The sequence below is a fragment of the Lipotes vexillifer genome, unplaced genomic scaffold, assembly GCF_000442215.2.
Source record: "Lipotes vexillifer unplaced genomic scaffold, Lipotes_vexillifer_v1.1 scaffold229, whole genome shotgun sequence".
Classification (NCBI taxonomy): domain Eukaryota; kingdom Metazoa; phylum Chordata; class Mammalia; order Artiodactyla; family Lipotidae; genus Lipotes; species Lipotes vexillifer.
This window is the reverse complement of record NW_006771155.1, coordinates 1,338,859-1,360,291: the sequence shown is the minus strand read 5'-3', so window position 1 is coordinate 1,360,291 and position 21,433 is coordinate 1,338,859. Positions and strand designations below refer to the sequence as shown.

Here is a 21,433-nt window from a genome sequence, read left to right as displayed (position 1 = left end):
TAGAATAATGCCCTCCAAATCCATCTGTGTTGTTGCAGATGGCAAAATTTCATTCTTTTTTGTGGCTGAATAATATTCCGTTGTGTATATATACCACATCTTCTTTATGAATTCATCTGTTGACAGGCACTCAGGTTGCTTCTGTATCTTGGCAATTGTAAATAATGCTGGTTTGAACATTGGGGTGCAGGTGTCTTTGAGAATTAGTGTTTTCTCTCTTTTGGGGGATATATACCCAGGAGTGGGATTGCTGGGTCATATGGTAGTTCTATTTCATTTCTTTTGAGAAACCTCCATACTGTTTTCCATAGTGGCTGTACCGGTTTACATTCCCAACAACAGTGTATAAGGATTCCCTTTTCTCCACATCCTCTCCAACCTTTGCTATTTGTGTTCTTTTTGATCATGGCCATTCTGACAGGTGTGAGGTGATAGCTCATTGTGGTTTTGATTTCCATTTCCCTGATGATAAGCAACACTGAACATCTTTTCATATGCCTGTTGGCCATCTGTATTTCCTCTTTGGAAAAATGTCTATTCAGGCCTTTTGCCCATCTTTTTAATCAGGTTGTTCGTTTTTTTGATGTTGAGTTATATGAGCTTCCAAAACCTCATTTTTAACGTAATGGAGTCTTTAAAGACACTATCTCTGAATACAGTCACATTCTGAGGTTCTATGTGTTAGGGCTTCAACATATGGATTTGTGGGGGGACACAATTCAGCCCATAACGTACTTCTATAATGCTTATTTTGATGTCCCTTGTATTTGTAGGGTTCTCCAGAGAAGTGGAACCAAAGGGTCTATCTATACATCTATCCATCAATTATCTGTGTCTATCTGTCATCTATGTATCATCTATCTATCTATTTATCATCTATCATCTTTTAATCTACTTACCTATATACTCTATAGATTAATTTAAAGAATTGGCTCATGCAACTGTGGAGCTTGGTAAGTCCCAAATATACAGGAGAGGCCAGCAGGCTGAAGACCCAGGGAAGAGTTACAGTTTGAGTTCAAAGGCAGTCTGGTAGCAGAATTCTTCTGGCTCTCTGTTCTCTTCAGGCCTTCAGCTGATTAGATGAGGCTCATCCACACTATGGAGGGTAATCTGCTTTACTAAAAGTCCACCAGGGCCCAGCCAAGGTGACACATAAAATTAACCATCACACCACTTTATATGGCAATGGTTTTGTAATTTTTTTTTATAAAGGGAAAAGAAAGATGATGCAGTCTTTAGTACAATTGATCAGAATTTTTTAAAATCTTTGATAGTTTAGAAAAGGTTCTTTTAACCATACAACTTGCTATTGATAACATGATATAAATTTTTAGGATTATGGTCAAATATAGGAAAATTTCTATTAAATTTCATTCATATACATATTCATATTCTAATATTTCTAAATATTCATATGCTGAATTTCAGGACCCTCATTTTGAGTTTTTTTTTTCTTTTTTGTGCGATGAGTAATCTCAGATACGTTTTAATTTGATGATGCTCACTAATCAGTTTGTTGATATTGTTTTTCTAATGGCATATTTTGATTGTTTTGGTGAGGCTGGTATTTTGTGTCAAATCAGTAAAAATTGAAATCCTTTTCTAATATGTTCATATGATTCACTTCATTCCCTTCATTGACTAAGTTGCCATAAAAACTATGAGTCTCTTCCCTACTTCAATTTGAAATTTAGCTCTTCCTGTTTATAAATTATTGTTTTGGAGTTATCTGAAAATTCTCCTGTTCCTGTTTCTGTCCTGCTCTCAGAATAATTTCTATCGGCTTTGTGGCTAGGTTTTTGCTTTATTTCATATTACCTTTAATTTACTTGCATTTTCTCCTAATTATTTAATAAATAAATTTTAAAATGACAAGATAAAGTATATTTTCTATACATCCAAATCTGCAGTCTGCCAGTATCTATGGAAGAATTTGTCAGCTGTTTCATTGAAATGTTCCAAAAATGTTTGTTACATATTCCAAGTCGTATATTTGGTAAAGCTCCAATATCACAGTCCTAGCCAAAAAGAAAATAAGTGTAGTTCTTTTATCATTGTATATACTATGTTATTTAGATCTTCCATTTTGACTAGGCATTGATGATAACTGAAATTTCTGCTTACATTTTTTACACTCTGGAAATTGAAAGAATTTCTATAGCTTCTGGTTTCATGTATTTCATTGTTTCTCCTCTAATTGCAACTTACTTTGGTCCCATGTACATTACAATACACTTATATTGCTGTGTAAACCCTGGTCCTCAACCTTTCAGTCAAGGCTGGATAATTTGATACAGTGGATTAGGTATATTACTAGAAGCTATTTGTGAGGTGACTTTTTGGTGTGTCAATTTTACTAGGCTGAACTACAGTATTTAGTTAATCAAACATGAATCGAGGAGCTCTGGGAACGGATTTTGCAGAAGGAATTAAAATCCCTAATCAACTGACTTTAAATTAGGGAGATTATTCTGGGTGGGCCTGACTTAATCAGTTAAATGGTCTTAAAATTGGGCTTAAGCATTTTTTTTTTTTTTTTTTTTGGGCAGGAGAGACTACTGCTGTAGCTAACAGCTTTGCCCCATGAGGTTTCACCTTGCTTCTGACCTTCCCTTTCTGATGGCCTGCCCTCTGAACTTGCTGGGCCAGTCTGGCACAGTTGCATAAAGCAATTTCTTGTAGTTTATATACATCTTCCTGCCTCTAACTATCTATCTATCTATCTATCTATCTATCTATCATCTATCAATTACGTACCATCAATCTGTGTTAATAGTTTCTACTGGTTCTATTTCTCTGAATCCTGGCTGACATGCCATTCTTATACTGATACCACTAGTTATATTATTAGTAAACATATTATTCCACTAAACCTAAACTGCATGTATTCCAAATTCAATGTCCATTTACCATGATTCTCCCTTTTATAAATTATTTTTTTAATTGAAATATAGTTGATTTACAATGTTGTGTTAATTTCTACTGTACAGCAAAGTGATTCAGTTATACATATATCTACATTCTTTTCTTATATTCTTTTCCATTATGGTTTATCACAGAATATTGAATACAGTTCCCTGTGCTATACAGTAGGACCTTGTTGTTTATCCATTCTATATATAATAGTTTGCATCTGCTGACCCCAGATGGGAGAGGCATGGAGTAGGAGTCTGGGGTTACCCTGATTCTCAAAATTTCTTATGGTCAGTCTAACAGGACTTAACACAAGAGGAAGTTTGACAGAAGGGTAGTTGAAGTGGAGAGTCTGAAACAATTATGGTTAAAATGTCTTACTTCTGCAGATTTTATTTAAGAAACATGACCACATGAAAGCACTTCTGGGGCCCCTCCCAGGGGTTTGGAAGGGACCCATGCGAGTGAGGGGCCCCAAAGCTTAAGTTTTATTCGCTTCCCTATGGAACCACTCTGAGTGTCAGGAACAGCTGCTGGGAGGTGGCATCTGAGTAGAGACTGAGCAGAGTCTGACGGGATGACAGAAATTATCTCGAGGGGTAAAGGAGGGAAGGTAGGAATGGATGCCAGAGACAGGGAAGACTTGAGCAAAGCCACTGAGATGAGAAGCAGCTCATTGTCATTAGGGAGGAAAGTGAGATGCATGTGGGCAGGGGCTGGAGTTTAGGAAGTGGCTCAGCTACTGACAGGAAGTCATCTTCTCTTTGGTCCTCCCTCTGCTTGACCTGCTTTCACAGCATCCTGATGTCATGTCAGGCTCTGCCCACTTGACCTGACGACATGTCTAACTACACAAAATCAAAGCTGCATGTGTGACTTGGCTTCATTTAGAGGCCCTCAGAAATAACACTCTTTTTTACCGAGACACTCAAATTTGGAGCTTTGAAGCTACTCCAGTAAACTTGGTAAGAATTAGGCTCAGAGACCCACCTACCCCTGAGACTTAGGTCGTATAACTGTGGGATGCATAGAACAATTATTGGCTTGTCTCCATAACAAAATTGGATGTGGAGAGTCTATCTGAATTTAGGAACCTTTGTATTATTGGGAATGTAAAGCACCTATATTGCTGAGAAGTTATCTTGTAATAACTTAAGGAAAACCTATTGCATTGGCTATAAATGGGTGTCTCAACACTGGTTATGCATTGTAATCACCTGAACCTCACCCCAGACCCATGAAACTAGAATCTAGGTGTGGTACTCAGGCATTGGCTTGACTGGCAAAACAGAACAGAGCAAACAGATAAGAACTTCCCATGAATTTGGTGATGAAGAAATGATGTTAAATAGTTCTATTGAGAAGGTTAATTATTCAGGATTCCTTACTAGTTCAAAATTCTTGACCACATGAATACAGTAATATGACTCACAGTTATGGGAGAGCAGTTGGTGAATTTTCTGATGTAGAAAAGCTACCCTTAATATCATTTTATTTTTTTAATTTACTTTTTAATTTGTTACCAAAGAGAAGATATGACCCCAAATAGTAACATTATAATTTGTTTCTTCATACTTCTGGTTTTTCTTATTGTCTCCAACTATCAAATAAGACAATTTCCTTAAAACATTGTTTTGGATTTTAAATGTTATCATAAAAATGTTTTAGAAGACTTCTACTGGAAACATTGCCCAAACCTCTCAACAAAACTACCAGGAGCACATATTTTGGTATTAGAATTTCTTTAGCATTCTGTAAATAATGTTTTTCATTTAGAAGGGACCCCTGACAGGCAACTTCTTTCAGCAAAAGGTGACACTAACATTGGAAAGGCTTTCTGAATTGGTTGGGGATCCTGGCTATGCTGTGAGGGCTTTAAAATATTAAAGTTATTCATGGCAGGTCTGCAGGATTAGGTTTTGGCAAAAACTACTGATCTCATTCAACTCGCTCTGCAGGTTGAGAAAACCTTTCTCCTTATGGGTCTGGTTACAGCTCATGTACATACAGTTCCCTCATTTTCAAGAAACCTACGAAGCTACCATGTTCTCTTTTCTGTTGACTTAATTTGTTTTCTTTAAGGGCAAGAAAGTTCAAGACTGCCTGGGCTTGGTCCTGATTTGGGGTTTTGGCAGAGGGGTTCTCAGACTTTGATGGGGATAAGAGTCACATGGAGAGCTTATTCAAAATACCAATTCCTCTGGGCCCATGCTTGCAATTCTGATTCAGTAGACCTGGGTCCAATCCTGGAATCTGCATTTCAACAAGCATCCCAAGGGATTCTGATGCCCTCAGGCTGTGATTTTGATGAGCACTCTATTCTGGAATCACTTTACATTGAGGTTTCATTTCCCCCAAAGCTATTAGAAATCTCACGTAATCCGTGAGGTCAAAGCCTTATAGCCAAACAGCATGGGAGTTAACGAAAGCTGCAGTTTTTCTATTCTTTCTGATACTTAATCAGGAACTGTAGGTGCTAAAATCCACTTCTTCACTTCTTTCCTGAACTCCCTTATATCCTCTGCTATTGTCTGAATGTTTGTGTCCCCCAAAATCCATATGTGAGACCTAACCCCCAAGGTGATGGTATTGGTGAGGTCTTTGGGAGGTGAATAGGTCATGAGAGTGGAACCCCCATGAATGGGATTAGTGCCTTTGTAAAAGAGACCCCACAGGGACTTCCCTGGTAGTGCAGTGGTTAAGAATCCGCCTGCCAATGCAGGGGACACAGGTTTGATCCCTGGTGCAGGAAGATCCCACATGCCATGGAGCAACTAAGCCTGCGAGCCACAACTACTGAAGCTCGTGTGCTCTAGGGCCTGTGTGCCGCAACTGCCGAGGCTGTGTGCTGCAACTACTGAAGCCTGTGCCCCTAGAGCCCATGCTCCGCAACAAGAGAAGCCACCCCGAGGAGAAGCCTGCACACTGCAAGGAAGAGTAGCCCCTGCTCACCTCAACTAGAGAAAGCCTGTGTGCACCAACAAAGACCCAAAGCAGCCAAAATAAATAAAAAAAAAAAATTTAAAAATAAAATAAAATAAAAGAGACCCCACAAAGCTTCCTGCCCCTTCCATCATGTGAGGACACAGAGAGAAGATGGCCATCTATGAACCAGGAAGCAGGTTGTCAGCAGACACTGAATCTGCTGGTGCCTTGATCTTGGATTTCCCAGCCTCCAGAATGGTGAGAAATAAATTTCTGTTGTTTGTAAACCACCATATATCTTGTTATAGAGGCCCCAATGGATTAAGACATTCTCCCAATGCTGTAGTGTTTATACATTCCCTTCACAATCACCATGAATGAAGATGTGTGAGTTGACAATTTGTCCCTCTTATCCAGTCTTAGAACATAAACTCAAGGAGGGGAAAAGCCAGACATTATTTTGTCCTGGGCAGAACCCTAGATCTTTGTGGAAAGAACCATTTCTCTACACTGTTGGCGATAACAGAGAATTGTTTATCACCATAAAGACTCTCACCTCATGGAAATGTCAGTTTCCTTGGGTCAGAGTTTGCTCAGCTTATAAAAGGAAGGAAATGGAAACGTTCTCATGCTCGTGACCATCTGAACTCCGTAATCCAGCTTTGTTCTCTTGAGAAGTGAAAGAGCGAAAGAAACTTCATCTGCTTCTTTGAGAAAAATTGCCATAAATCTTTCAGAGAGGATTTTGTCTCTTATTTTGCCCAGGTTTTCTGGAAATCAGAGTAACACTTGGCTCTAAAGGAAATAATAATAATAATAATAATAATAATAATAATAATAATAATAAAAGGCTCTAATAGGGAAACTGATTAAGTACCTATCAAATGCCAGGCACAGAGACAGGTTATCAAATGAATTCCAGCTTGTCCTGGAATGTGTTCTGCTGACTGCCATGTGCCACCCTGGGGCTTAATTCCAAAACTCAAAGGCTCTGGCTCTTGAACTGGTGGGGACGCAGGAGGGGAACTTGAAGTAGCCAATGAAGAAGAAAGGAGGGTGTGGGATTGATAGTCTCCAGGGACCTACCTCTCTGCATATGACGTTCCCTTTACCTGGCAAGGTTTGGCTCCGTCCAGGAAACCCCAGCTTGCAAGATGGGCTAAACCTCTACGGTGTCTCTGTGTTTGTGTTATTGATCTTGGGTCTTATAATAACAAGTTGCAATTTTCTCTGGGCACATCCAGGCTTCTCTCTGGGCCTTTGCTGCCATGTGTCGGTAGGCTGTAGCTAGAGATGGATTACGTAAGAATTGCTTTTGTTGGGAGTCTTTCTCCATATCCTACATACCCCGCCAGCCCCCTACCTGTGCTGTGAGCCAGCTCCCCATAAGGACTGCAGCCCGGCCAGATACACCTGTGCTGGTCTGAAGCACCTACGGTGGGTGTGTCACAAAGCAGGAACTGGGACTCCTGCTTTGACTATCCACAGGGCCACTCCCCACCCAATGAGGACACCCAAGCCAAACGTGCAGAGCATGAAGGAAGCAGACCCAGTTTGGGACCTCAGCCTGAGCAGCCGACGCGGACTCCACTGCCAAGCGACAGAGAATCTGGGACAGCCTCCGAGAGGCCTTGGCCAACTGGAACCTGTGAAGCTGCTGTTTTCCTCGGAGCTCATCTGCAAGATGTGTAGAGGCACTGGGCTTGTTTCGCTTCCTCCTGGCTCATGTTTCAAAGCCACGTCTCTTCCTTGACAAGCAGCAAAATCTCGATCCTCTGGGCTTTCCATGCAGGCAGAGAGGAGCGAGGAATACAAGTCTGGGGAGGCCAGACAGTATCAGGTAGCCTTTCCTGAAGCTGATCTTCAGAGAATCCAAGCCACTGTGTTCTTTTGGACTGTCTTCAACCAAGTGTATTCCACAGTGCCAAGCCTCAGGATATCTAAGAACCAATGGCCCAGCTCAGAGATTGTCACATAGAGAGAGCAAATTCTCCCTTCCTTTGCCTTCTTGTTTTATTCAGGCCCTCAATAGATTGAGATTTACACTCTCTTAAACGCTAAAGTATAAAGAAGTTCACATGGGAAATGCTACATAGCCCCCAGGAGAAGCTAAGGTTCCAGAAGTTCTAACATAATAGGAAGCTGGGTTTCAATAATAAACTCTCAGATGTCGATATGGTAGTTACTATTATATTATGCCTCAACTTGACAGGGCCGCAGGGTACCCAGATAATCGGTTCAACGTTATTCTGGGTGTGTCTGTGAAGATGTTTCTGGATGAGATCAGCATTTGAATCTGTAGGCTGAGTTAAGCAGGTTGCCCTCCTTAAGGCGGGTAGGGATCATCGTTCAATCTGTTGACAAAAAGGCAAAGGAAGGGAGGATTTGCTCTCTTGAGGTGACAAGACATCAGAGGAGTGCCTCAAATGGAGACAGAGAGGATTCAGTCTCAGCAAAGATTCTGAGGCCCAGATGCAGAATGGAAACAGGAGAGGCAGTAAACAAAAGCAGACCACAGGAATTGGGATGAGAAGATACAATTACCAGAGTGTACCACTGATTAGAGGGTTTCCCGGGTGTTTGATCTGGGACTTTTGCCCCAGCTTAGGATAGAATTTCTCTGCAGCCAGTCGACGTGGAGGCCCAGAGTCAGACTGAAGTTGACATAAGAAGATAAAGAAAAGCCATATTTTTCACACACATGTATGCTACTGGGACTTTGAGTAGCTTTGTGAGTAATTAGCGACTGAACAATTTAAACCATTTGGAAAAGTAATGGTTTTCCTCAATATTGGATAGGTAAGCTTAACAAATTAACTGGACAGTGTGTTCTCATTCCTCGATGACTTACATTTTAACACCTCGTAGGGAAAATTGCTCGCTGGATTGATTTGAGGTGTATTTCCAAAGGGTGGAACTTTTGCCCACCTTCAGCACTCAAGTGCACTTCTGTACTTTTGTACCTTGCCTATGCTGGCATCTTCCACTGCCAGTTCCTGCCCTGTGTCCATAACAGTAGGAAGTCCATTCAATCATAGACATACTCTGATACTACATTGATCAGTAGATTCCTCTCTTTGTTTTCAACTGCTAATAATCTTATATCTAGTGGAGTAAAATGGCTGTATTACTGTTCACTGCTTGTGGCCACTATTTTCTATTGATGGGTCCTCACTACTTATCAAATACAGTGTGTAATGCTAGCAATATAAAAATGATTAAGACCCGTGCCCCATTAATGGGTGAGCTAATGCATAAACAAGATATAAACATATGAATTAACACACCATTAGACAAGTAGGATAAAAGAGTATCACAAGGCGCAGATGATGGGGATTCTACCACACATGGGACTCATGGAAGGCTTTTCAAAAGCAGTGGAATTTGAGCTGGGTCTTAAAACTAACTATAGGTTAATCAGCTGAGGGGAGAAAGGACCATTTCAGCCTGAGAGAATATCATGAATACTAGAACCTGGGGAAATTCAGTGGCCTGGAGAAAGAGCCAGAGAGAGGGACCGGAGAGTGACTTTTCATAGAATTACACCATAGGGCTTAGATAATGATTGCAGTGTGACAGTAGTCCACTTACTGAGCTCATAAATGTGCCATTGTACCCAATGCCCTGAGGGCAGATGATATATCCGTCTTAAAAATGAAGAGAAAACGGCTCAGAGATCCCATAAGAAGTCTTACTTGGGGCCAGTATCCTTTCCCCCAGGTCTGTTAGGCTCCTATTACCACTGCAGCCCGCTCTAAGGAATTCTAGAAACTGTCTGGTCTAGTGGTTTTAAAAATGTGTTCCGAAGAACCCTTGGATGTTGTGGAGTTCCAGAAACAAGAAAGAACACCTCCAAAACACAATCATCAGTCTTCTCAGATTTACATATGTGGTTACTTCTAAGAATTTCTTTTAAAAGAAGAGTTTTGCTGCCTAAACAAATAATTTAAAAAGGAAAACCATGGATTTAGTCAAATCCTCTCTTTTAAAAATGTTGCTTTTTTTCCCTGTTGCGCAAAATTATACATGTTTATAACTTTGGAAGCAGGAGAGGCAGTAAACAAAACTTTGGAAAATATTGAAAATGGAAAGAAACTTTGGAAAATATTGAAACTTTGGAAAATATTGAAAATGGAAAGAAAAATCACCTATATTCCTACCACCAGTGGGGAACTACTATTAATACTTTATAGTCAATATTTTTGCCATGAATATATTTGACATAGTTATGATCTATATAACATTGTACATAAATGCTTAATAACTTTTTAAATTATATCATGTGCCTAAAGATTGCACAAATATTAGAAATATGAGATATTTTTCATGCTGAGACTAAAATCCATTGAGTAATAAGCACTGAACAATTTAGTTTACAAAATGCTCTTGAATGACATTAGTTTAATCAACACAAATGTTGAATCACTTTTTCTTGGCAATATTTGAGTTGAAATTTTTTAAAAAAGTCATCATGTTAAAGGATATTCAAAAGATAGAAATTTCAGCCCAAGTCACATAATTTGACATATTTGACAATGAATGCCAAAGTCTCAATCTTAAAAGCAGAATAAAGTGTTCAATAAGGATTCTGCTGTTTTCCTAAAAATATTCTAGAAACTGCAATGTTTTTAGTGTGTGGAGTAAAAAAAATATGTTTGATGGTTTGAAAGGATGTTTGAAACATCCTTTTCAAATGACAAAGGATAAGTTCTCAATTTTAGGATCAAACAAATGTGAAATTAAATTTTAAAAAAAACCAACACAATTCCCAGTGTTTTAGACTGTTACTCATGATTCTGAGTAAATATGAAATGTTAAATATAGCCTTTGATTGGTAATATCTGTAGCTAACTCCAGGAGGACTTTGAAACCAGTTGGAGAGTGATTAGGAGATGAAGAAAGATGTCAGAAGTTCCATCTTCCCCACCCCCTCAGAAAAGACTACAGATGCAAACCACAGCCTCTGGAATGTTAATTATCATATTCACCCACATCATTTCTCACACTTCTCGCTCTGTAAATGGAAGCAGAGTTGATTTACAATGTTGTGTTAGTTTCAGGTGTACAGCACAGTGATTCTACTCTGCTCCCTTTGAGAACTTAATGGGCCCCAGTCATCCCCACCTCTTGGTATTCACACCCTTAGGGTATCCCCTCCCCTCGAGTGTGGGCTGAACCTGTAATTTGCTTCTGACCAGTTCAATGGGGGGTGTCACCCTGTGATTAGAATTCATTAGATTTTGCCAAGGACCACGTGAGCTTGAAAGGGGATCCTCTGCAGTCCAGACTTCAAAAGAAACCCCAGCCCTGGCTGCCACCTGGATTGCAGCCTGATGAAACCAGGCTGGGAGTGGATGACCCACGTGAGCCATGCCTGAACTCCTGACCCACAGAAACTGTGGGATAATAAACGTGTCCTGTTCATAGCCCAAGCTTGTGGTAACCTGCGGTACAGAAATGGGTGACTCATATACCTGTTTACACAGTGATTCACCCAGAGTGACTCAGAAAGTAGCTGGGAAATTAATTGGCCACCAGGCCTCCTCATTCCAACTCTCCATTTCCATGAGCTCTCTCCATGTCTGCAAATGTCATTTCAAGAGGCAGAAAAAGATGGCAAGACGTATCATTGTTGTCCCAAGGGGTACCAGTGTTTGCATTTGGGGCAAATCAACAGAGAATTTGACAAAAAGGATTTCACAGATAGGGGTTTATGGATTTCACTCAACCAACGCTCCAAGGATAGTCAACCAGGGCTCCTGGGCTTCTAGGGCCCAGGCTCCCCTTCTTCTGTCTTCCTGCTTCAACTTGAAGGGGGAGGCTCTTGTTCTCTTGCTCTTTACCTCACCCTGGGCCACACGTGATGTCACTTCTGCATCTCAGGCAGGAGGGCCTCTCTGATGCCCCCAGCAGCCTGCCACTCACATCATCTCCAAGCTGTGTCATGTGTCTTCTTCTAAAGAGTCTGCAGAAGCGAGAGTTTTGAGTTGGGCACTTTGCTGCCCAACAAATGAAAGCAGGAGGAATGGATATCGGGTAGACCTCTAGCAACGTCTGCACTCAAAGCTCCTTTCCCACAGAAAGAACTATGGAAAGACAGGAAATAAAGAGTGGAAATTAATGATGTGGAAAGCCAGCTATGAGGATCATCAAGACCAAATGAAAGGTGAATTTTTGAAATGACTAATAAAATAAATCCATTTCTAGCAGGACCGACACTGTATAATGAGTACAAACAGTGAGCTTTAAAATCATTCATACAACATAATCCATCTGTTATCTCTGGTGGAGAGGCCACCCTCTTTTTTTTTGTGCTCTTAGGTATTTTCTACAGTTTTTTTTTTCTATTAGTAATCATACATGGTTTTCATAAGGAGAAAAAGATGTTGTTTGAAAGTTGCCCATGAAATGTGTGTTTTGTAAAAAATCATGTTTACTATCAGTTTCCAAATCAAAGATAATCTAAATGTCTACATTTAAAACAGTTGACATTTTCTAATTGTTGGAAATACAGTGATGTCGTAGAATCGGTAGATGAATAAAACTAGTATTTACTCTGTATTTGCTGCCTTGTTAATTGAATATTCTGTTTTTCCTCTGAGAGAACAGTTTAAGAAGGAGTAGCATTGTTTCAAATGCCTAGTGGGTAGTCCTGTTAAGTATTTTTTTTTTTTTTTTTTTTTTTTTTTTTTTATTTTATTTATTTTTATTGAGGTCTAATTGACATATAACATTATTAGTTTCAGGTGTATCACATAATGTTTTGATATTTGTATGTATTGCAAAATCATCACCACAATAAATCTACTTAACATCTCTCTTCACGTATAGTTTACAAATCGTTTTTTTTTTTTTCTTGTGATGAGAGCTTTTAAGAACTACTGCCTTAGCAACTTCCAAATATACAAGACAGTATGATTAACTACAGTCATCGTGCCACATGTTGCATCCCCAGGCCCGCGTCTCCTGCATCGGCAGGCGGACTCTCAAGCACTGCGCCACCAGGGAAGCCCAGTCCTGTTAAGTATTACAGAAAAGGAGAGCCTGAGGATCTATTTATTTTAAAGTTCTACTTTTCTTCTGAAAAATTTTTTTCCTGAGAACTTTTGGGCTGAAGACGGTTTGGTGAGCATGCAAAAATCACAATGCAGCAGATTATTATTATTTTTTCTAATCTATCTCTATCACATGAATATTTTATTAAAAAATATTTTTAATTAAAAATTTTTTTTAAACTCTACTCGATACTATGTAATGACGTATATGGAAAAGGATTCTTTTCTTTATAATGTACTCTTGCCTGCTTCTTTTGTGTATCCCAGGTTTCATTGTAAAAGGAAGCTTGGACTTACAAATAAAAACATGGGATCACATCACAACAGACAGTTGCCTGGTGGTATAAGCACCAAGTTTGATGTGGACAGGCCTGGATTTCTGATGGCCATCTACTAGCTGTGTGACCCCGGGGATTTCTGAAATGTACAGTGAGAAATTCATTAGGTTCGGTTGAAATTACATGAGAAAATACATGTAAGGTTACTTAGCCCAGTGCCTAGGCATTAAAGACACTCCAAAAATGTTAATAAGCATTATTATAATTATGATTTAGAGAGGTTAGAGTCTTGGAAAAGAGGGAAGACAGCATAAAGGGAGGACATGGGGAGAAGTGAGGCCCAGAGGTAGCTCAGATTGTAGGACCTCATCTTACAGCCAGAGATGGCCCCACCAGGGGTAGGCTGGATGCTGAGGAAGAGAACACATGCAGTCCTACCACAAGCTCAGAGCCTCCTTTCCTCAGAACATTTGCTGGAAAAGTGTTCTAATAAATCTATAAGTCTGTGGTGATTACAGAAGTGAATGATGAGCCCTAGAGCCGTACAGTACGCAACCTGCAAAACTGTACATGGCAGCCCTGAACGATACAAGATGGTTCTACTCTTGTTTCAGTCTCTTGTTAAGCAGTTGCCATCTTGTATTACTTTTTACCCGGTGGGCCGCTTTAAATTCTTTCCAGGTCGAGGCAGAGTACAGATGTAAATACATTATATTGACATGAGGTAGAAGTTTGAAACTCAGGCCACCCCAAAAGGCAAAGAATCGGAGCTGAAGGAAGGATGGATTAATCAGTCTTCCTGCTTCCCTCCCACCTCCCATCCACTACATCTTCCTGCGTTAGCACAAAAAAAGGGTCTGTGTATCAGGAGATACTGCATCAGGTGAGACTGGTCCCAAATGCGGGTTAAATCCTTGTAAATGTCAACCAGAAGTCAATGAGCTCCTTCTTTGTACAGCGGGTTAGTTCACACCTGAAACTCATCACCCCTAGAGGTCGGTTTGGATTGCAAGTATAATGGTGTTTAAGGAAGGTTGATTTCAGGCTTGCTGGGGAAGCAGGCAGGCTGGGGATGTAGAGTTGCGGGCTACCACCCACACCAGGCTAAGGAAGCCACACCCCCGTGTTCAGCCAAGTGCTTCCTCCCTCCCCGAGATCTGCCTGCCTTCCAGGCTTCTTACCACCACCACCCCACCTCAACAGCTGTCTCACCCTGGGACAGGACGAGGAACCTGGTTGGTAGCTGACTGAGGAATGACTGTGAGGAGAGCAAGCCTTGGGGGGCAAGTGATACAGGCTGTGACCTGCGGGAGACGTTCGTGTAGTTGGGAGCTTCCTGGCTTGTGGCTGGGCTGGTGGAGGTGCTGGGATCAGCTGAGACTAGTGGTGGGTGTTTAAGAATTTCTGCAGGAGATAACTCGCTGGGACCCTATGAGGAGGGGCTCTCTAGGCACAGGGCATCTCAGACTAGGAAATACGGGACTTCCAGCCTGGACATCCATCAGGGAATCGGGAAAAGGATACCAAGTTCCCAGCAGAGGACACTGTCCTGGGACCACTGGTCACAGCCAATCAAGATCCAGTTCTGCCGAAACCGAGAAGGTTATGTAGTGGGGCTTGGGCAGGGAGGGCCCATTTGGGGACCTGCTAATTGGAGGTGGGCCAGGAAGCAAGGGCTTAGTTCCAGAAATCAGGCAAAGTGGCGGTTCTTAATAGTAGCAGGTGATGGCAGGACTGGATAATTTGCTCAGTGGGTCTTGGGCTGCTTTCCCTTAGTTGCCTCCTAACCAAGCGCCCGAGACTTAGCTAGGGTGGAGCGCAGGAACGATGCTCAGGTGGTCCCCGCTGGGTGGGGCGGGGCAACAGGCCAGGGGCGGGAGCCTGCAGCGAGCTTCGCAGTGCCGCCCTCTGGTCCTCAGTCCATTTGCTTCTCTGCGTCCTCCGGATCCACGGCTGGAAGGGCTTGACCGCCTCCTCGCTCTTCTGTTGGACCGCTGGTTCCGGACTCTTAACTCCAGGTAATCTCCCCGCAGAGCTCGTGAGAAACAGGCCAAGGCCCTTCCCTCGACAGTTTAGCTAAACCCGAGGGCTCCGTGCTGTGTAATTCAGAGCAGCCGGGCATTTTCTGGGAGGGTCAGCCTTCCGTATTTCTGACAGGGTTATCAGCGTGGGCCTAGGATTATCTCACCCTGTTGTTCCCAATTTTCATATCCAATGAGCAGCTGAGGACACTCATGACGTCGCCTTCCTTCTCTCTGTATTTCCTTCCCCTCCTCACTCAGCTAGCACCTTAGCAGCAGACTCAAGCCTCTCCCCATTTCCTACATTCTTCAGATTCACTTGATGTGTCTATAGCCTGTGTGCTGTTTCCACATACACTGTCCACTTTGAAATCTTGGGCCTTGACGTCTCTTACCTCCTATAAAATTCACCACTTCATTTGTTCTTTCAGTCATTTATTCCCCAATAACTTAGTGAGAGCTCTTTCCACAGGACCCGAGGGCCTTATGCAGTGACCTCTACCACAGGCTCTGGGATCAGAATATATACAGCTACTTAAAGTTTCCCACTTACGTCCCAGGTAAGAACTTTATTCCTCCAGCAAACACTTTTTCTTTGAAAAATCTATTTATGAATTCACGAATGCCTGAAATCGTTTAAACCTCTGCACCTTATAAAATAAAATTCTAATGAGCCTATCTTTTCAACAAATCGTTGGTTTGAGATGTGGATAAAACAATTATCACAGAATCCTCTGGGGGAAAAAATGTCTTGACCTAACATGAAAGCCTTTCCATTCTACAAGGGGAACTTTTTTGACCTAGCTCAGACCTTTAAAGGGCAAGTGGCTGTAAGAAATTCTAAGGTTTTTCTCAGAATTCTAAGACAATTGGTCAATATTGATATAAAAAGTCAGGTTCATTAGCGACACTAATTTGGTTTTCCTGAAAATCAGCCAGACAGAAAGTTCTCACTTTTATCCACCTTCATTGTTACTCTCCATAGCAACTGAAAACTGTTCTGGGCTGAAATAATCCCCTCTAGCTCCCAGCACACAGTCAAGGAATTTTCAAAACAGAGGACTTTGTAACCATGAAATACTCTCTGAGATTTAAAAGGCCACAGAGCTCCAGATAAATAATCATTTGTCTTTCGTCTGAAGGTAAGCACAGGGTTTAGAAATGTTTGTATCATCGTCTGTCATTTTTCAAATGCTAACATAAGAATCTTAAACTCTCTCTCTCTTTTTTCTTTTTAAACCATGAAAGTAATCTTAGTATTTTTCTCACTACCCCACAGTCAGTATTAGCTCATCTCTGGGCCAAGATCTGCCATGAGATGCTGTTAACATTTTGCATTCCTTAAGCAATCGGTTGAAGATACTAATTTTTTTCCAGAAAGCTGATTGGTTCTCAAGCTGTCCTTTCACTTCTTTGCTGAGGCCTGAATATGTGGATTTATCATGGCTCGTGTGGCCTTGAAACTCTCTTGTTTTTCCAAGATAGTTCATACTTTTAATCAACTGAAAACTAAAAACTAACCAGTATGTTCTGGAGGTTACTATTTTCTTTTAGTCCCTTCCTTATGGAAAAATCTTGTAACTCAACATGATAGCTGTAATTTATTCAAATTTATTTTCTGTTTACTTTTATTTACTTACTTCACTGATGAGGCCCATAAATCAATGGGATAAAATGAGGGCGTTTCCTGTTGGCAGGGGTGGAGAGATAAATTAGGAGTTTGGGCTTAATGTATACACACCACTATACATAAAATAGGTAAACAGCAAGGACCTACTATATAGCACAGGGAACTATACTCAATATCTTGTAATAGACTATATAATAGAAAAGAATCTGAAAAAAATATATATATATACCTATGTATAACCGAATCACTTTGCTGTACACTTGAAACTAACACAACATTGTAAATCAACTATACTGCAATAAAAATAAATAAATGAGGGTGTTTCCTGCCCCGGGTCTTATGACCTGTAGCACCGTCAGGATGGACAGTGAAATGCATTCTTCCTAATTTTTGACTCTGTGTCTATTTCAGAGAGAGACAATATAACACACTTCTTGGCTGTTGTACAGTTTGAACGTCTATACCCACCATAGTTTCCTGCCGGTCGGTGGGAGTTATAAATGAGCTACAGACCCCCAGTTGTTCAGAAACAGCTTGTCATTGCCAATCAGCTTAGCCACCCAATTAATGAATCCTTTTAAACCTGTTGCAGGCACAATAATTAAAGGCTTTATTTTTCCTCTTTCCACAGACATTTCTCCAGTTACAAGTTGACACCGTGAACACCAACCCACCCACCGCCATCAGAGGCAGACTTGGGCTAAAGGAAGAGTGGAAATGTGCTTCTGGAGAAAGCTTTCTGTACTCTGGGTGCCATTGTTCCTTCTACTCAGCCTGGTTCCCTTGACTGAGACAGAAAGACCCTCAACTCCAGACAGCAGCAGCACTTGGAGTCCAGGGCAACTGACGGAAATTTTACATGTTCTCTCGGCAGAAGAGCCCATGGCCCTGAACCACTCAAGAAGCCTCATCAGAACACTGCTAGAGAAAACCGGGTGCCCACGGAGGACAGACGGAAGGCAAGGAGATTGCAATCTGGTTAGTGCCATAGAATGGGATCAGGGACAAGGGCATTTTCCAAAGAGAGCCATGCATTCCTTAGCCGCTTACTTTAGGAAAGAAAAATCCATTGCAAACCTTCCAATATCCGAGTGGGCAATGCATTATGGTGTAATAACTCCCATATTTGGAATATGACAAATCATACAGCATTCTGCATATGGCATTTAGAGACAGGGAGAACTTGTTTTTATTAAAATGGTAATGCTTCTGTAAGTCTTTCTACAACGCTTCTGCAGGTTTAGAGGTATTTATTTGCAGGTATGCACTTCTAGATCCCTTTTCTTTCTGATTGACTAATCCTTTTAATGAGCTTGCAATGACCTTGAACATGATTGGTTAGATGCCATTTGTTTTCTGAGGCATAATAATACCAATCTGATATTTGTCTAATGTTGAATTTTTTAAGTACTTTCTCCCAGATATCGGTAGGTGTGTTCTAATATTTTGCATCGTGGGGAGTTAATGAATTGGATTATCATCTGCTTAAAAATGAGGAATCTAAGCTGGGGAAGGGAAGTGCTCCCAGTGGGGCTAAAATGGGCCCCAGAAACCCGTTTTCCAGGCATTTCCTAGTGTATCAAGTGACTCTCAAACCCTGGCTATTCATTAGCATCACCTGGCCAGGTTCCACAAAATACCCAGGCTGGAGCTTCCTTCTCCAGAGATTGAGATTTCACTTGCCCTGGATGGAATTTTTAAAAATCTCTGCAGGCCACTTTAATGTAAAATCAGCATTACTGTAAAATCAACATTTAATGTAAAATCAGAATGTCTCCATTGGGTGGGGGGAGGGGGGGATGACCAGAGCAGCCCCAGAGGCAAGAGCCCATGTCTTAAAATGACTTCAGACAAAAAACAGACCAAAACACTCTGAGCATCCCTTTCCTGAGATGAGGAAAGAGATGATTTTTCAGAATGAACTCACTCACAAATAAATAAGTAAATAAATGAAGACATAACTAACTAAATAAGAGAGGCAAATCATTTCTCCCCACAATAAATTTTAGCAGATCTTCTCAATCACGCTTTGTTCTGGGGGAAACATTTCTTGGGCAAATGTTTTGTTTTTGTTTTTTTCACAGAAGGGTCTTGCTAACAGAATTTTTCTCTGCTCTGTGCAAACAGTAAATAATTCAGTAATTCGTAAAACTCCCAAGGGTTCCCAGAGAAAACATGTGTTGTAAAGGCAACTCATCTGTGATGACATTAATTTATATATATAGCAACAGAAGACTTCCCACCGGAAATAACTAGGAGTCATATCTTATTAATGTCCTCCGAGAATTCGCTTCAGAGAAATGTTCTCTAATGACATGAAATGCCTTATTAAGGCTGGTTGAATATTACTTTAGCTTGGGGGGGGATGTAAACAGGCAAGATTATTCTCCATTTTGGGGGGGGGAATGGGTTGTTTTGTACATTTTTTTGATTTCTATGACATTAACAAGTATTTGGCCAATTTAGTTTCTGTTCCATTCCTAGGAAGTGAAACACTGTCTGTAATAGCTTCACCTCCTGCTGCCACTGTTTCTCTAAGAGACTAAGGTTAAAAAAAAAAAGGCTAATCTCAGCTTCACCTGCTCAGAAGTCTCCAATTTACCCGAATCACCATAATCTAAGCAAGGAGCCCATGGAATCTCTCAGTGTCAATTCACAGAAACCAGGGAGAAACACCCTGGTTTTACAAACACCCACATTCTGGTGCAAACCAGAAGTTTTCACCATGTTCTTGAATCTTTTTTTGTCTTCCTAGGGACTCTGTCCACTGAGAGGCAGGGTACCTATCAGAAGTTCCGTGATAAAAAGAGCGCAAGGGAGTGAGTTCAGGTCCTTAAATGTCTGAAAAAAGAGATCAGTGTGTATCCTGAATTTGTGGGGAGGAAAAAAAAAAAGTTCCCAGTTTTATTTCAGATCTAGGTAAAAACTGAATTTTCAAAATAACTGAAGTTGTTTTTTGTTTTTTTGTTGTTGTTGTTGCGGACCTCTCTCTGTTGTGGCCTCTCCCGTTGCGGAGCACAGGCTCTGGACGCGCAGGCTCAGCAGCCATGGCTCACGGGCTCAGCCGCTCCGCGGCATGTGGGATCCTCCCGGACCGGGGCACGAACCCGTGTCCCCTGCATCGGCAGGCGGACTCCCAACCACTGCGCCACCAGGGAAGCCCCTAAACTGAAGTTTTTAAGGGCACTGCACATTTAAAAGTAAATCCATTCAAGCTGCCGCCTTTGAATATGGATACTCTTGCCTGATCATGGCTTTCCTCTTTTTTTTTATTTTTTAACGGGAAGGGTGAGAAGGGGGTTTTAATACATTTAATGAGAATAAATTCCACTTCAGGTATGATGAGAACCACGAGGCTGCATGGGTTCCAGGCGTGGGAAAGTGAGAAGAATCTGGTTTGGAGTCAGTCAGCACTGGGTCCGTATCCTTGTTCTGGCACCTCTAGCTGTCAGGATGCCTAGATGCTGATTCCCTTCTCAGGGGGCTCCCTGTGAGGTCACATGACCATCTATGAATGCATATACGAGCTCAGGCTCTTTTCCCCTGCTTATATTTGCAGAAATGTCCAGTCCCCCCTTTTCCAGGTCACTGGAGCAGCTTTTGTGAAGGACCTTCAGTGCTGCTGAGAAAACAAGACTTTCCTCTGCAACCCCCTCCTGCTCGTCCCCTGGTCCCGCCCACCACGACTGTCCCCAGAGGTTTGGGGATTTGAACCAAGATCTCCAGGCAATTCTCAGACACATTCAGAGAGAATCAATGCTTTAAGGTCCTGCATTTAATTCCCTCCCCCATCCCCGAGGTGTCATAATGGTCATGGGATAAAGTGTGAAAAGCATCAAGCTTTATCTTAACTTGTTTATCGAGAAAGTTTATCTGAACTCTTCTCAGTTAAGACTTTCCTTTCTGTCACTTAGAAATGCCACTAAATCTAGTACAGACCCACAAAAAGCTAGCGCCCGTCATCAGCTGACATCCTTCCAGATCTTTGTTTGGGAGGAAAAGGAAGAAATATAATTTCCCTCTTGTGTTGTATAGTCAATTGTTAGCAACCCTGCCCCCTCCTGAAACAGAGCTTAAAAAATCTAAGAACTTAAAAGAAGGCGGTTGACTTACACATAACCCAAAATCAAATTCTAAACATCTCTTGGTCTAAAATTCCTAAAGCTTACCCTGCAGGTTCTGACAACTGCCTTATTAACACAGAAGATTTCATATAGCCCTTTGTCGCTGAGGCTCTTGCCTAAAATACACAAGCAGTAAACAAAGCTGAATTAAGCAGCTGGGAAAGGGCAATCTGATTTGGCTCCAGGGTTCATAGAAGATTACTACCAAACATCTGAGTAGTCCATTTAGCTTAGTAGAGAGGACTTCTCACAATTTGACTAGTCTTTTTTTACCAAAGTTTATTTCCTTATGAAGTTGAAAAACTAATTCCCAGAATCTGTTTTTCTTTTCCTCTTAAACCTTGTGCCTCCACCTGATGAGATTCAAAGGAAGTCAATGGATTATTTCTGAATGAGTCCATTCTTCTTTAACAAAGAATCACTTTAGGGGCTTCCCTGGTGGCGCAGTGGTTGGGAGTCCGCCTGCCGACGCAGGGGACGCGGG

The 21,433-nt window shown here is 41.4% G+C and overlaps 1 protein-coding gene across 1 annotated transcript in view; it reads left to right on the top strand.

Annotated features, from left to right (window-relative positions):
- The first annotated feature begins 17,395 nt into the window (after positions 1–17,395).
- SLC39A12 (solute carrier family 39 member 12) overlaps positions 17,396–21,433 on the top strand; it is a 73,539-nt gene continuing 69,501 nt past the window's right edge. The window contains 1 exon segment of the mRNA XM_007446570.1: positions 17,396–17,803. Within this exon segment, the coding sequence (XP_007446632.1) occupies positions 17,543–17,803 (261 nt within the window). The 5' untranslated portion in view covers positions 17,396–17,542.